Raw genomic sequence first — 17,325 nt, 5'->3', positions numbered from 1 at the left:
AATACAGAAATTTTAAAAAATAGTAACACTCATTTATAACTATATCCTTGAGTGATGCTGTTTGCTGGCTTTTTGCTGACGTCGCAGTCGCTGGCTGTGTGGCGCAAAATCCAGCCACAAGCAACAGGACAGCATGCCAAAATGCCCTGCTGAGCGGTCCCTTGCCCCCATCAATGCTGGGCATCCCCCTCCTTGAACGGGGGTGGCCCCACCACCCGTGAACACAAGTCTGCCCCAAATTTGGATGAAAACATTTCGGTGTAATTCGTGGCCCGCTGTTGCTTCGCATTGAGTTTGCGCTTTGGCCATGTAACCCGCAACCGACGAGACCCCACACCACCCCCTCCTCCAACCACCCCCCGCTGTATCCATTAGAGTGCTTAACATAACCTGCTCACTGTGGATTCATGTGTACCGAAATATTCTTCAATTATGGTCTCAGGTGAAGGCGAAACGAATTTCAGTGCTGGCAAAGCGGGAATCCTGGCCAGCAATTTTTGGGGCACGAGCATCCAGCTGTGCAGTAGAAATACTTTAGACGAGGGTTGCTTTTAAGGGGGGTGGGGGGTGAGGTCCTGGCCAGCAAATAGAATGCTGCATTCTTTTGAAACTTAGGACTGACCTCACAAACAATACTTCACATTTATGTGGTGCAAAGTGTTTGATAAAAAAAACGACTTATGCAGAACTTAATTAGAGCTTATGGGGTATTTTCATGCTTTATATTTCTAGAGAATGGGAAAAAGTTTTCTCGAAACAAAAAATAACGATGATTAAGATGTGGAGCGCTGAAATGTAGGCAACAATAAATTCTACTAGACCTTAGTTTAGTACAGCGCCATCTATGTGTGAAAATTTAGTACTTGAAAAAAAGGAAGATATTTATTTGGAAATATTTTTCCTTGTTTAGCGTGTAATTAAATTTACAAACTGAATACTTTCTATTTATTTTTGGATATTTGGATAATTGAGTCAAGTTAATTTAAAAAAAAAAATTCAACAAAACTTGTATTCAACAATCCAGAAGAGCAAAAAAAAACGATTTTTTTTCTTGTAAACATTTTACATAATTCCTTTTATTTTGTTTCCATCGACAGGGTCTCGGTAAATTATACATTGATCGCATTTTTTTGGGTTTTGCTTTTATGTGGTTTCGCGCGGAACATAGGATATTCGCAATATTCATACGTATGCTATATGTGGTTACAATCGTGGGTAACGTAATATTCTATATGCTCGGGCTCTATAGGTGGCGTCTCTACTCAGACGGGTATAAATATATATATGTAGCTTAGCTTGATTACGATACAATATAATATAGCGAGAGTTTCTGCCTTGCTCATCGGGTTTTATCTTCACTTTTTGTTTTCGTCGTGGTGGATCAGTTGATCTTTTGTCGAATATGTGTATCAAAAGTGTGGCCAAAATTTTGGTTGGACTCGACTGACATCCTTTATGCCCCCCAATTTATTCCCCAGCCAAGTGTAAAATATATCCTCTCTCTCGTTCTCTGTCTCTTTCTGTTGCCTGCCATCTCGTTCTCATTCGTTAAGTGTATATGTCTGTATATACGTTTTAGCGCTTACAAAAATATCAATATTCAAAGAAGCAACAAGAAATCACATTAAGTGTTTTTTGGTTTTTCGTTTTCCACGTTTTGTTTTTGTTTGTTTTTGTTTTTTGTTTTTTTTTTTTCATACACAAAAAGCGTGCTACTCGCAATAACTTAGATTCCACACAAAGTGTTTGCTCTATATAGATTTATATAAGTTGTATATAAGCCCAGTGGAGGGATTTTTGGTGCGCCTGCACTTACCAAAAAACAACGAAAAACCGGATAGAAACTAGTTAGTTTGCCTGAGAATAGCAACGAATCGGTTTCGATTATAACAATACACGGCTAACACATTCCGTTCTCTATGTTAATGTTTGGGTTAATATTTGTATAAATATTGGTTTAATATATATCTATATATATATCTTGGGTTGCATATTAATTCTGCTAATGCAAACAAACTCAACGCTTCGCAGCCTTCAACTACAATTTTGTAACATATTTGTGAGGGCAATTGTTTCATTCAATTATAGAGATATAGCCGCAGGATCCACCTGTCGGGCAACTCGAATACAAAAAGTTTTATTACCGCTTGCAGCTACAAAATGAAAATAGGAAAAACCTTGTTTTTCAGGACTGCCATTGAAAATCTCTAGAGCTCTTTTTTTTCTAGTTTAAAAAGCGATATCAAATCACTGACTTTGAATGACTTTAAAATAGTTTTGAGCATAGCATTGCCAAGTTTCTATAGTTTTCAATGACTTGCCCTGAATATCTTTTGATAACATATATCTGAAAATATTTACTAAACTGCCAAATCGATAACACAACGATAACAACAGTTGGCCGCAGTCGCAGCCGCACAGCATTGCCATATATATAGACGATATCTAATACAACATCCATATACGAGTTCTATCCCCGGGCTCTCTCTTGAATATACAAAACGTATAAATATGCAACTGCCTGTATATAATATAATCGGTATATGCATGTATATTGTATAAGTATAAATAGTTAATCATTTACGTTGTTCGATTTCCACGTGATTTCTTCTCTGTTTTTTTGTTTTTTTCAGGTCACTACAATTTCCTTAATTTCCTTAATTTTGCTAAAATTTCTTTAAGCGATTCCCAGCCGTTTCCAAAAAAAAAAACCATTGCGGATTATATGGGGAAGCCTCCCAAAAAACCTCAGCAAGAGCCTCAGCTAATTGCAATCTCTAGGGTGCAAGTTATATGGCATATGGTATATGGTATATGGTATATGGCTATATGGCTATATGGTTATATGGCTATATGGTATATGCTTTATGTTCGGTTATGTTTTCCTAAGCGCTTTCTAACTCCGATTCTACGATTCTATTCTTTAGGTGCCAGCTACTTAGTCATAGCTCGCTCAATACTGATCGGAAACCGAGGATTACAGGAACTGAAGATGGATGACTGATGGCGAGGACTCCTCCTCCTTCTCCTTCTCCTTCTCTTTCTCCTCCTCCCACTACTTGTTCTCGATGATGGTCTGCAGCTGGAGAACCAGGTTCCTGGACAGCTGCAATATCGACTGGGCGTTGTGGCGCTCGGCCATTTCTATGCGGAATATATTTTTAAATATATATAATAGTGACAATTGTGAGGACGCACCATTGAAGAACTTGATGACGTCGGTGAAGTCCATGCTGTTGGAGAGGATGATGTCGCGGTAGGTCTCCAGCAGGGCCAATGCCAGGAAGAGGACGAAGTGGCCGGAGGCGATGTGCTTGGCCGCCCAGATCACCTCCCAGGTGGCGAAGACGTCGTCGTAGACGAGCTCCCTCTTGAAGTCGAGCAGGAACCACCTGTAGCAGAAGTAGAAGTGCGTGTAGTCCCCATTCGAGTCCATCAGGTCGTACATCTCCGAGTCGAGTATCTGTATGAGGGATCTGAAGAGGGATTCATGGATTAGATACACTAATATATATAAATATATATATTCATACCTCATGTTGGCAAAGTGCATGTCCATGGCTCCTCCGCTGGGGAAGTTCTCGATCATGCGCTCCATGAGCTTGCAGAAGCAGCTGTAGCTGAGCGACTCGTCGTCGAAGATGACCAGGAGCGGGGCCACCAGGTCGCACATGCCCTGCATGTAGCCCACGTCCAGGTGCTCCCACACGTACGTCGAGATCACGTTGCGCAGCTTGTCCAGGTTCTCGTTGGCGAAGTACCAGTAGTTCCTGTCGCACCGCTGCACGTCCTTCTCGATCCGATGCAGATTCAAGCCGAACTGCTCGAGGAGCTCCACACTGTAGACACCGCCGTTGGAGCTCGCCGGAGAGACGCAGGCGGACTTGGGTTCCTGCAGGGCATCCAGGGAAGCGACCACCGTGATGTCCTCGTTGAGTGGCGACATCAAGCTTGTCTTGCGGGAGGTGAACTCCTCGGTGGCCTCGTCATCGAGAGCGTCCAATGAAGCTGCCTCCGTGATGATCACCGCAGTGGCCGGTTGCGAGGACTCCTCCTCCTCCTGGTTGTCCAGTCTCACATCATCGGCGCTGTGGAACTTGCTCAGTTCGCCCGGCGGCTCCTCCTCCTCCTCCTCCTTCATGTCCACGAACTCGTTGCCCACCGTTTCATAGCTGCTGGTGGATGGAGAGCTCTTGATGCTCAGCATCAGGATGTTGCCACTGCCATCCAGTCCCAGTCCCAGATCGTTTTCGTTCTCCGAGTCGGCAAAACAGTTCTCCTGCAGACGCAGCGGTTCCATGTTGTCGATGTTCTGGAACTCCAGCACCAACTGCTCACTGAGCTGCGGCATTACGCGTTCACTTTTGGTGTCTTCTGCTTCTGCTTCTGCTTCCCCTTCCTGCTCCTCCTCCTCCTCCTCCTTCTCCTCCTCCTCTGGATCTGGATTCTCCTGCTCCTCCTCCTCCTCGGCTTCCTGACCCAATTCGGTCTCATCGAACAGATCCCCCGGATCGGATATATCCGAAAAGTCGTTGTCATCGAAGACATCGTTCTCGCCCTCGTCGAGGATGAGGTTCTCCCGATCCTCCTCCCCGTTTCGTTGCTCCAACTCCAGCTGGCGACTGCCGTTGGTGAGTACCTTCTGGTGGGGATTCGACGAGACTCCCGAGGCATTGGCCGCCAGCCGAGCCTGCTCGGCACTCAGCTTGGCCACCGCCAGCGCCGTCTTCTCCTTCTCCCGCTGGCGCACAATGGCCTCCACCGCCAGCCACTCGCTCATCGTCGTCTCGTAGTAGTGCTTGCAGGTCTCGTCCTGCTTCCTCCGCTCCGCCGGCGTGGATCCGAAGGCATAGTGTCCCAGCAGGTACGGCCACACGTCCTTGCGCAGGTCCGGCTGCACGCCGCCGAAGTAAACCAGGCGGTAGAGCTCCAGGTCGCCGGTCACCACGCCCTCCTCGTGCATCGCCAGCCACTTCTCGCGGGTCAGACCCTCCTCGTCAGCAGCCACTTTTGCGGGAGACAGGAAGTTGTTATTAGAACATGTTATTATACCATATAAGAAATGGTCTTAAGGATACATAAAATATAATATATAAATAGTAATCTATTTCTTCTAATGATTTGCAATTCATATTATCTTGAGATACATTTATATTTGCTTTCTATTGTAGTTCCTTTTCTTCAAGGTTTCCCAGATCATTTTACGTTTATACCTTATATATTTTTATCATGTAAAGAAGTCTCAAACTTACAATCCGGCATGATGTTCCCGTTGACCAATCCGGACAGGTGGGTGCGCACCGTGGAGAGGTGGCGGCAGTAGGCCAGCCATCCGTAGAATGCCCTCGAGATGATCTGCCTCCGCATCGTGGAGCAGACCAGTTCGATGCTGGTGCTCTGACTCGCCTGGATCAATGGCGTTTCGCAGCTGCTCTGGTCGATGGAGAGGCTCTTGCTGGAGCAGTCGCTGCTGCCGGTGGTGGAGCAGCTGCCCAGGTGCTTCCGCCGCGGACTCGATCTTCCCAGCTCCAGAATGGGATGACTAGCCACTGCCAAAGCAGATAAAATATATAGTACATAGCTATATAGAGGTAGCCACTCCACTTACAGAACTCCTCGTGCTGGCACTTGCTGACCACGCGGAACACATAATCGATGGGCGTCTCGTCGACAGTGGAGCCTCCCGCCTCCATCACCGATGGCAGGATGTGTCTCCTCACGCTTTTTGGCCACGGAAACAGCTTGCCAATGCCCCGCTGCGACCAGAGCGGAGGATCCAGCTGGCCATGTGGCAGGAGGCCCGTTTCCAGGCAGCTGAGAAACGCCTGGAGGTGTCCGCCTTCGGGGAAGTGAATGGGTGGCCGCTGGACGCCGTCCTGGCCCACCAGGATGATGGTGCCACCGGTGTCACCGCCTCTGTTCTGATGACAGTGCACATAGACGATCTCATCCACATTGATGTTCAGTGCGTAGCTCCAGTAGAAGCTCTTGTCACCGCCGTCGCCGTCGTTGTATCCGTTCATCAGCTGGTTGGGCGTCCACTTGATGGTCAGCGACTGGATGCTCTGGTGCAGACTGAGGTATCCCGGCATCGGTTCTGACACGTCCTTCGGCAGGACGAGCACGTTGTTCTTCCCGTAGAGAAGCGTCGTGCGGGAGTTCTGGTGCAGCGACTCCACGTAGTCCTTGGCCACGCTCGCCGGCGAGCTGGCCTTGAAGGACCCGCTGCTCGTGTCCTCCGAACTCGTGTGCAGGCTCCGCTTGAAGTTTATGATGGGCCGGTGGGTGGTGGGCGGCGTCCGGTTGCCCGAGCTTATCCTGTGACGCTGCACCTGGAGGCGAACATGATTAGGGATCACTTAGGGATCATTTTTCAATAATAATCTTCAGAAGACTGCATCAAAACCTGCCCTTCAGCAGTGGAACACCTTAAAAGTTTTGTAATGTAATTTCCTAACAAACTGATTACAAGGTTTTTTTTTCACTTTTTTGATGACGATGCTGAATATATAATGAATAATTTTTTATTACCCCCTCTAGTCAAAAATTTGAAAAATGAATTTGCAAAAATTAACCACATTTTTTTTTTATCCGATTTACAAGTGGCATATCTCTATGAATTTGTTATTAAAATATCTATCATCAATTTATTTTTCATTTTTTTATCGATGTTTTGTCATTTTTTGTGATGTTCCCCCTATAAAAATTTCGGAAAAAATGGGTTTTTGGAAAACTGGCCTTTTCTGATTATTAACCGATTTCTAAAAGGGATACCTTATAAGGTTTGTGGTTTAATTTTCCAACACTCTGCATTCTAAGATTTGTCTGATACAGTTTTTGAATTCACTTTCCGGTCAGGGGACACTCACCAGCTCGTCAGCACAAGGATCGGACCAGTAGTGGTCGGCAGTCTTGGCCCGAGTAAACTCCAAAGCACAAGGACCCACCAGCAGTGAGCTCAGGATGGAGCCGTAATCGGGATCGGCGACCAGCGCCTCGCGATCGTAGTAACTGCTGGCGTTGCTCACCAAATGCTCGATGATCTTGGCCAGCCGCTTCTCGTGGAGAGCTAACCGGATCCACAGGTACTTGCCGAGCGGGGCGTTGGCCCCGCCCCCACTGGAACCGCTGCCCGCTCCATTGGAGACCGTGTTGATGGTGGTCACCGAGCTGCTGCTCCCGCTTCCCTTGCTCAAAAGCTTCGGCTTGATGATGCTGTCGCTGCTGGAGGAGGATCGCTTGCCGCTCACCGCGTGCGATTCCTGCGCGAGTTCCAGTTCGAGGAGCCTCCGACTCACGTAGTCCGCCTCCGGGCAGATCTTGGCTATCTTCTGGATCAGCGCCGTCGTCGAGGAGGTTTTGAAGAGGCCCAAAGCCCTCCGTCGCAAGCCATGGCTCAAGCAGGCCTCCACGGCGCCGCAGAGCGAGGTCACCGAGCTGCTCTCCTCGTGGACGTACTTCTTGGTCACCGCCTCCTCCATCAGCTGCTTCACCTCCTTCTTCACGCTGGCTATCAGCCGCTCCTTCAGTTCGGTCTCCGCTGAAAGGGATTCAAAAGAAATAAAGCCATTAATAATGAGAATATTTTATATTAGCAAAGAAAACCTTTATGTGTAACCTTTAGCCATAATTTGTTACCAGCCAGACAAATTATATTTAATCAAAACAAAAGGGTAACCGAAAACGAAAGACCATCCCGTCCACGTAATTGGAAGTTACTTATTTGTCCTCGTGTGGTTATTGATAATCCTTAGACCTTTCCTAACGACCGACATGACACTTCCACGCCCGCTGCTTATTTCCCCACAGAGCACTCGTAACGGAGCCCCGATAAATATGCTTTGATTGATTGCACATGCCGGAGTGCCATCCCCCCAAACCCCAAACCCCAAACCCCGATCCTTTCCCTTCGTCCTTTGCCATCCAAATGCCCAATGTCCTGCCCCAAACTCGTCTGGGATTGCGTTTGCTCTCGGAGTCCTCGGACCGACGTCAATCATTTTGTCATCGCTGTCAATTTTTGTTTCGTTTGCTTCTTTTTTTTTTTTTTTTTTTTTTAAATAATTAGATATTTATTATTGTCGCCGGAATCGTTCAGGACCATCTGAACATAACCGGGCGTTTAGAAGATGGGGTGTGTATGGTACATATGAAGAATGGGCCTAGACTATATACATTAATTTACAATTATTTACATATTTACAAAATTAGTGTACAATACGGGAAGACAAATCGCTGGGGTGGAATCTCTTTAAGCGTCTAAGAGTTTGCGGGTCGACCAGCCTGCTAGCCAGTGGATTTGGGTGACTCGTTAGCCTATCCGAGTACCGTCGGCTGTGTTGATTAAGAAGGTCGCCCACAGGAACAAGGCGTAGATCGTTTTGGATGGCCTGGTTTGTCACGTACCAGGGAAGTCCGGATGCCCGTCGAGCAGCACGTGCCTGCACTACCCTCAGCTTGTTTAGCTGGTGCTTGGATGCGGTGCCCCATACCTCGATCGCATACGTCCATGTTGGCGTAAGGATTGCTTTGATGAGCAGGACTTTCGTCGAGAGCTGGAGGCTTCTGGAGCTCAGCAGCCAATCGAGCTGTCGGAGTTTGCGAACGCACTTGGCTTTGATCGCCGTAATGTGGGTGTTCCATATGAGCCAGTGGTCTAGGTGTACACCCAAGTAGCAGTGAGAGGTGGTGTTTTTAATGGGGTCACCATTGAACGTATGCACGATGCCGATCACTAGTCTTAACGAGAAAGTGACGCATGCCGACTTGCTGCAATTTATAGCAATGTTCCATTGCTTGGTCCAGCTCTCCATCGCACTTAGCCAGTCTTGAACAGCAGCCGAAGCTGTCAGCTGAGACGAATGGGACGCAAGCAAGGCCGTGTCGTCAGCGTAAGTAGCCAGGAGCATACGAGCGTCTGTGGTGGGCGACGGGACTGGCATGTCACTTGTGTACATCGTGTATAGGAATGGACCAAGTACACTTCCTTGGGGCACTCCTGCGTGAATATGTGCCAAGCTGGATCGTGAGTCCTTTACTGCCACAACGAAGGTGCGATCGGCAATAAAAGACCTCAGGATGGCAAAATACGGTGCAGGGAGAAGTTCCTTAATTTTGTACAGAAGGCCCTGGTGCCACACCTTGTCAAAGGCTTGTTTTACGTCAAGGAAGACGCCTACAGTGTGCAGTTTATGCTCGAGTCCGTGGGTGATGTGGTTGACCAGGCGATGGACTTGTTCTGGGCAGCCATGGGATTTTCTGAAGCCGAACTGGTGTTGAGGTATATGGCCTTCTACTTGTGGTAGTTCCAACAGTCGACTAAGTAGAATCCGCTCGAACACTTTCGACAAAGTGGATAGCAGGCTGATTGGGCGATAGGAATCGATTTGGGATAGTGGCTTGCTTGGCTTTGGGATCATGACTATCCGGGCTTGCTTCCACTGTCTAGGAAAATGTCCCAGGCTTAGCATGGCGTTGAAAATTTTTACCAGTGCTAGCACTCCTTTGGGTGGAAGAGCCTTAGCCGCTCGATTGTCGATGCCATCGGGTCCAGGAGTCTTTTTTAAATTGAGCGCCTTTATCTGCAGCATGACTTCTTGCGGCGTGGTGTGTCTGATAGGGCGTGCTGGCTGCAAGGGAGCGCGTAAGAAGTTTGCAACTTCGTCGCGGTGTGAAGCGTCTGGAAGATCGAAGGGAGTGAAGGTGTCAGACAGATGTTCCGCAAAAGCGTTAGCTTTGTCGGAGTCGCTCTTAAGCCAGCGGCCACTGTGGCTTTGTATTGGAGATTGGACAAGCGGCTGTCTTTTGATTCCTCTCGTCAGCTTCCATATCGAAAAATCGCTGCAGTTGTCCGGGCCAGCTCCCTCCAGCAGGGTGTCAATGTTCTTTTGACGCGTTTTCGCTAGCAACCTGCGCAGTCTATTTGTAATGCTAGATAGAAGCTGCTTAGTTGCAGGATCGCCTGACACAATGAATTGCCTTCTGAGGTGCCTTTTCTGATCCAGCAGTGCCCTTGCCTCCGGAGTTAGTAAGGGCGCCCTCCTATTACGTGGGAGACCAGATTGGCGCTGAGGTGGCGTAGCTCTTTGGGCGGCTTCAATAATTGTGGAGGTGAAGCTATCAACATATGCATCCAGATCGCTGCAAGTTATTATTGGTGCGTTGAGCACGGTGTGAGCATCAATGAAGGACTTGAAGGTGGCGACGTTTGCATGTGCAGGTAGCATTTTGGGGACTCCTTTGTGGTGTTGAGCTTCTTCATTTAACAGGAAGAGCAACGGGAGGTGGTCAGATGACAGCTCGGTGAGTAGTCTGACGGAGACCTGCTGCTGTCTGAACCCTTTAGAGATGCCAAAGTCAATTGCACTGGGGGTGGCGTTTGCGCGATAGGGATAGCAGGTGGCTTCTCCAGTAGCAACAATATCCACATTGACATTGGCCAGGACAGAGCTGAGGGTCCGGCCTCTGGCACACATTCTGTGATTGCCCCACCATCTGTGCTTGGCATTCCAGTCGCCTGCAGCAAGAAACTTATCTCCGAGATTAGAGAGGAAAGACGTAAAATCTGCTTCCGTCCACCTAAAAGCAGGAGGGCAGTACACCGAAGCCACGTTAAACCTCCCTCTTCTCGAAGATATCTCGATGGAGACGGCTTGAATATGCTCTTCCGAAAGAGTGAAAGAGAGTTGGTGGATTATGCCTGACTTGACGAAGATCGCTGCGCCCCCCATGTCTCTGGTCGTCCGGATGATCGGCTTTGTGCAAGGTGAAGCCGGGGATCCTGAGGGTGGACCGCGAGCAGAGACGGACTTCTGACAACAGGAGGATGTCAATCTCGTGTAGCTCTATGAAAGCAATCACCTCATTTGCTTTCGAGCTTAGCCCATTGGGGTTCCAGCAGGCTATTTTAAGAACTCCCATTGTGGAGAGTAGAGGAGGAAGAACGCGTCTGCAGGATTGCTTGCATTAGCGTCTCTACCAGAGACATCATCCTGTCGAGCCTCGTAAAAAGCTGTTCCAGCTTGGCATTCAGAACGGCGTTTTCAGTGGAATGTGTTTGAGGGGGAGTATTTTCCATCTCTTTGCGAGGGTGGCTGCTTTGTGCGATGGGTAGGTTTCTTCTGGCTACACTCGCAAATGATTCCTTACCAACGTTTGCAGAAAGATGGGTTGAAGGAATCGTGTTCGATTCTGTGGCTGCTGTGAGCTTTGAATGTTGGTTTTGTTTAAATGCGACTTGCAGATATTTGCGGCATCCTCTGAAGTTTGCCGCGTGAGAGTTGCCGCAGTGAAAGCAGCACCTAGGATCGTCTTTTCCGAGCTTGCACTCCAGGGTAGGGTGGTTTTCTCCGCATTCTCTGCAGATGTAATGCCGTGTGCAGTAAGCTTTTGTATGTCCGTATTCCTGACATCTTTGGCATTGTACAGGACCGGACTGCTTGCGTGGCTTCTCCCAGGACACTATGTGTCTGCAGACAGCAGAGATGTTTTTAAGAAGCTTGTTGTTGTCAGCCTTCTTAACGTCCACGAACCTCATGTTGAGCGGAAGCTGTGTTGCCTTGTTTCGAGGGGTGTAGATGCGCAGAACGCAGTGACCCTCGTCCTGCAGGCACTCAATGATGTCCTCCGATGGGACGTCATGGTGAATGTTTCTCATTACCATGCGAAAGGGTCGGTCTTCTGGCAGCTGGTGGTGGTGGAAGACAGTTCCTTTTTCGCGGAAGTGTCTGGCCACGGTCCTGTAGGCGTCGGAGGAGTTACACTGAACGGCACAGTCACCTGAGTTCAGCGCTTTGATGGAGTAATTGTTTCCAATGAGAGCATCCAGCTCACTGCAGAAAGCAGAGTAGCTGACCACACCAGGAACCATAATCCTTGGGACCTTGGGAGATCGAGCGGCTTGTGGTGCGGCGGCTTGTCCTGAGCTGTTGGATTTTGCCGGCAGCAAAGTTGCGTCGCACTTCTTTGTGGCGCGGTTTGTCACGGCTTGCGAAGTGGAAGGCCCGACGTCCATTTCTTCCTCGTCGCTTAGGGTCATGAAGCGGTTTCCAGAATTGGCGGAGAAGATAGTCTTCTTTTGCCTGACCTTGGGAGAGAGAACGGTACCTGCTCTCTTCTTAGCGGCTCCTTTGATTGGCTTTGCGGTGACTTTCTGCCAGCCTGGAGTGGGGTTGCATGATGGTGTGCTGGTAGAAGCAGGATCATGCCTCTTACTGGATGCAGCGGAACACAAACTGCCATTCGAGCTTGTTGTGAACGTCATTTGAGATGAGATCGAGGACGTCACAGTACAGGTTGTGATGCAGCTTGTGGGAGCCCATCTGGTTGTACTGCCAGCATTTAAGCAGCTGTCCGTTAAACTGTCTCGTAGACTAGCTCGTAGTTCGGCGGGAGTTGCTCCAGCAGCATTCCTCATCGCTTCAAAATCGATGGATTGTTGCTGGTGAGATCTGTCCATTTTTAGCAATTAGCAAAAACTTTACCAAATAAAGTTGAGTAATTGACTAAAATGGGAGATAAATGCTAAGCCGGTCTTACGACCGCCTAGACTTATGCAGGAAAAATGTCCTCTGAAGTGTGTCGCTGTGGCTTAGCTTAGACACAAACCGGTTGAGAGCTTAAAGCTTCAACAGTAGATCGCCTCGTGGAGATCAGTGGACCACCAGCAATTGCCGGGGCCCAGTGTTTGTGAGAAAACTGTGGAATCACCTATAGCTGATTCACTTGGGGATTGCTTACGTGAAGATCGGTAGGACAAATGCAGTCCTACAGCGATGGAACTACCCGAAAGCCTTGGGGTTTTTTATTCAAGTACACTTGATAGATCACCAAAAACACGTCTTACTCTTGCAAAAGCTCGACTTTGCTTCTGTGCACAAAATCGTCCCTATGCTTCAATGCCCCCATATACAAAAAAGAATCGTAATACATAAATGTATCCCGTGCACAGTGCGTATGCGTGATGTACCAAATTCGTAAACAAAAAATTGTCAAATTTATTTTTACTATTTAAGATAAAATTCCAAATAACTATATTAATTAGTTAACTGCATGTAGGTAAGCACAAAATAACTGTTGCGCTATAAAGTAAAAGTGAGTTTTATAAGCAAATCTAGACACAACGCTTAAGTAAAATAATTCCTTTGTGTTTTCCTTACAGTTTTCGAATTTCAACACGCACAGTGGATGTATGTAAACATCGAGGCATTGTTCTATATACAAATATGCTAATAGGATGAAATGGCTACGAAGCGGATAGCTCCACGAAGAAAAATTAGAGACCAAGACGAAGGGCTGGGCGCGCTTCTAATTAGAATGGAAATAAAGGATTTACGCAGCTACGTGACATGGCCCACCAATGCCCAAGATCCAGGACTTGAGAGTCGAGACCAAGGACTTGAAAAAGAAGCAGGACCAAAATCGATAGAGGAAAACTTTCAAAGAAATTGCAACAGTTTTATACAGGATCTGGAAACAATAACGAAGTCTTGGTTTAAACCCAAAATCTAAACTCTTAAATTTGTTTAAAAATATTTCTCCATTTTATTTGAAACTTTTAAAACACTAAAGTAATTTTATTGAAGTTGTAAATCCAACCCCACTTTAAGCAATCACTTCATGTTGTTTCGAACATACCGAACTTTCCCTGTAGAAGCCACATTGAAATGCGCGAGGAGGCGGCAGGAAAATGCGAAGTGCATTCAGGCACATCGACACATGCACTAAGTTGTTTATTTTCAATTCCCGCTGCAATTTGAGTGAAACATTGCGATAAACAGCAGTGTGTTCGCGCGCGCGTGTTTGTGTGTGTGTGTGTGCGTGAAGAGGTGCTGAGTGCGGCTGTGTGCGTGTGTGTATGCGCATAGTAACCTTGACTCGATGCTAAAAAACTTCCTTGAATTCTAACCTACAACAACAGAGCGAGAGGCGACAAAGGGAAAAAGAAGCAAAAGAGAGAGAGGACTACGCAGCGGCAACACCTGCGACGCTACCAATACAGGCGCATGCCACCGCGCACACGTATACACTTGACCCTGAACAACATAAAACAGCTGATGACAGGACGAGCAACAGAAAGGGACGACAAATGAGACGCTGAAAGACGATGCCTCTCTCGTTTTCTCTTGCTCTCTGGTTTCGTTTTTGCAAGAGGGATGGCAAGTATACGTAAGTGTGTGTGTGTTGGTGAGGGATCCCTCTGTAATTTGCTGACAGTAACACAATAACAACAAAGAACGCAATGGGAGGTTCCCTTACTCACTCATACACACACACGCGCGCATCATTAAATCCCATGCCAGGGCAGCCATATTGCTCAAACATATGTTTGTTACCCAACAAAGACGCAACTCACACGTTTGCTGGCATGTGTGTGTGTGCACAGGAAGAAAACAACGAATAAAACGGGGATTTAATAGACCAGAGTCAGTGAAAATGGGATCGCAAATGGGTTTCTTGGAGAAATTGTTTTATTGAATAATTAAACTGTTTAATTGCAAGTAAATATTCACTTTTTATCTACAACCAGGCCTAACGCAAGCCTAGAAGGTTTCTTCAAATATAAAATACAATGCGTATACGTTATAAAAATTACGCATACGTCGTGTTGTCTTAAATCTCGTATAATCAAGTATTCAACTCGTATTTATCATTTTTATTACGGGGCAATAGAATATTATATTGCCTTTTGGTAAAAATAAAGTCCAGTCCTTAAAAGGTCATTAGACTTTGTTTAAATCATAGCTCTTAAAAGTATGCTATAAATCTTGTTCTGCCTCAATACCTTAAGAATGTCATAAATATTAAAAGCCTTATTAAATGGCAGCTGAAGAAAAACCATAGAATACACTGTGGACATTTCTAATACATTACAGGGCTTTAAGATTAAGACCTCCAATTTTCAATATATTATTTTCAAACAGTTCTTTTGCTACAAAATTTTTGTAAAAGCAAAATAAACATGAAACAATAATTTCGAATATTGCAATAGACTTAGACAATCAATTTTGGAACAGTGTGCTGCAGGCGTGGTAAACGTGAGAAAAGAAACCCGGACATTGTGCACCCTTCTCTGATTACAATAATTGAGGTGCAATTTGATGACTTTATAATGAGAGGGCTGCCTGCAAGTGGGGGCGTGGTCCTGGGAAACTAACCGCGCGTAATCGCATCGAGCAAAGTAATGCAATTACCGGTTCCGTTCGGCACCGAAGGTCGCCGTATACGATATGTATATCGTATACCGTATACCGCCAATTAGCTGCGCAGGAAGAAAAGCGAAGACAAACAGCAGATTAATGCCAAATTGACCTATTGGCCGTGAACTTTGCATTTCGCATGGCCACGTAATACCGCTTAATTGGCAGTGGGTGGTGGTCGCTGTTCGGTAAAAATGTCATTCAATCGATGCCAATTAGAGCAGCTTTGCCTGTTATCCACCTGAGTGCAATCTGTTGTCCTGCAACGATTTCCTTTCTGCCTTTAATTAATAACGCGTCGCACAGTTACTGGGAATACGCCACACATTTCGATGCAATTAAAAGGAGGAAATTAATTGGACTTGAGTTAATTGAAAGCAGCTGTACATTATTAGCGAGCGAAATTAATGAAATTATCTGAATAAAAAATGGTCAACTGCTCTGGCAATCCTGATAAGTATTTTTCTGAATACTTTATCGCTTCCAGTTCGTTTTAATAGAAAGTAAAGAAATGCCAAACTTGAACGCACGACAAACTTCAGTGATATATGTCCACTCAAGTTAACTAACTCAAAAAGTTCGAGTCAAAGGAGCTGGACTTAATGTATGAACAAAGGCCATGACATGTGTGTACAAGTTTTTTTTAGATGTGTCCCTAAAATCCAGATTTCATATTCTACATAGCACCCCCAGCCCGGTTTATTGAAGCAATTACAAAAAGTTTCGCTTGCCTTAACTTTCAAAATACAGTGAACAACTTTTTTATATGATTAAACACGACTTTAAAGAATGTGTAACCTTAGAAAAAAAGAACACAAAAGTTCATTTGCTTTGCTGAGTTAAGAGCTTTTGAAACATATATACACAAGTCATTTATTTTCCTTTACTTATCTTAAGATAAGAAAGAGAAGTTACTGTGTGCCTACTGTATTCGTTTATTTTGTGCTCTTTTTCTTTATTTTTCTTGGAGAAACGACGCCAAATCATTTCACTTTCGCACCTTCTACGCATCAATGCCAAGAACAACAACAAAGCACGCACACACATAGACAAAAGTCCTGCCATTTCGACATATGTATGTATGAGTGTGTATGCAGACATATAATTGGTATTTGCTACTGTTGTTGTTGGCAAAAATCATCCACAGAACTAAAAGCTCAGTATAAAACCGATTTTCGCGATTTAGTTTGATTACGAAGCAAAGCGTAATTCCAAGAAACTATTTTTTATAATATTATTTTAAAAGTTTTAAACTAAAAGTGCTCGCATCTTGGTAAAATGGGAAGAAGTAATAATTCGTAGGCTATTCACATTTTCTCTCCGTGTACAAATACAAAGAGGGCGGGGAATGCTGGGGCTAGGACAATAACTGTTTCTCACTCACCGCTGCTGGCGTCGCCTGTGGCGTTGGCAGCGCTGCCGGCGCTGAAACTGTGTAGCATGTTCATTTGTATTGGTGGATGATGGACGCTCTCTCACTCGCTAGCTCTCTTTTTCTTTTTTTTTGTGTTATAATTTTTGGGGCAAATATTTTCTCTCTCTGCCAGCTGCTTGTTTCCTTTTGCTTTTCTTTTGTTTCCTCCCTTTTTCATTTGTTTCCTTCTCCTTCTTCTTTTATTTTTTGTTAACAAAAGTTGTGGTATCAAAAGTTTCCTTAGATTCGTTGTCTCATTTCTTCTTCGTTTGTCTTGTAGTTGTTGTTTTGCTACATTTTTACTACTACGCACGCACACACACTCGCTCACGCACACACACTTATATAACAACAACAGAGTGTGTGTGTGATGATGCTGCTGCCTCGATGTGTTGTTGTTTTCCTTTGGTAGTAGTTATTCACATTTTTGCTGCATACTTTGTGGCTAATCCGTCCTTGTTTCTTTTGCTGTGTTTTCTTAGTTACTGCCCTTTTTTATTAATATTATTTTGTTAGTTTTATTGTTTCTTTTTGTTTATTTATTTTTTGATTATTTTTCTTATTGAGTCATGTATTGTTTTTCCGCCACACAGCAGCTTTTCCGCTCTGTTCGACAGTGTGACCGACCTGTTGGTTTACGCAAGAAAAATCCTATTATCTTAGATAAATAACAAAATCGATGTTTCTCGATTGCTGTTGGCGAACATCGATTGC

At 45.7% G+C, this 17,325-nt stretch overlaps 1 protein-coding gene across 1 annotated transcript; it reads right to left on the bottom strand.

The window, feature by feature from the left end:
* Positions 1-1,058: 1,058 nt before the first annotated feature.
* Positions 1,059-17,318, bottom strand: LOC108094409 (small G protein signaling modulator 2). Its single transcript, XM_043209534.1, has 7 exons — positions 16,582-17,318; positions 6,870-7,540; positions 5,609-6,332; positions 5,253-5,549; positions 3,534-5,007; positions 3,199-3,476; positions 1,059-3,144 (listed from the first exon to the last, which is right to left on the bottom strand). The coding sequence occupies exons 1-7, from the start codon at positions 16,643-16,645 to the stop codon at positions 3,056-3,058; spliced, it is 3,597 nt and encodes a 1,198-aa protein (XP_043065469.1). The 5' UTR covers positions 16,646-17,318; the 3' UTR covers positions 1,059-3,055.
* Between the last annotated feature and the right edge of the window lie 7 nt (positions 17,319-17,325).

Source organism: Drosophila ficusphila, unplaced genomic scaffold, assembly GCF_018152265.1.
Source record: "Drosophila ficusphila isolate 14025-0441.05 unplaced genomic scaffold, ASM1815226v1 contig_197, whole genome shotgun sequence".
In the NCBI taxonomy this organism is placed as follows: Eukaryota; Metazoa; Arthropoda; class Insecta; order Diptera; family Drosophilidae; genus Drosophila; species Drosophila ficusphila.
Note: the sequence above shows the minus strand (reverse complement) of the source record. Positions and strands in the feature narration are given on the sequence as shown.

Excerpts from the sequence above, each read along its gene's own strand:
- LOC108094409 (XM_043209534.1), bottom strand. The coding sequence starts at position 16,645 with ATGAACATGCTACACAGTTTCAGCGCCGGCAGCGCTGCCAACGCCACA. Across the intron at positions 5,008-5,252 it reads CGGGAACATCATGCCGGATT|TGGCTGCTGACGAGGAGGGT; the intron begins GTAAGTTTGAGA and ends CTCCCGCAAAAG. Across the intron at positions 3,477-3,533 it reads ATGCACTTTGCCAACATGAG|ATCCCTCATACAGATACTCG; the intron begins GTATGAATATAT and ends ATCCCTCTTCAG.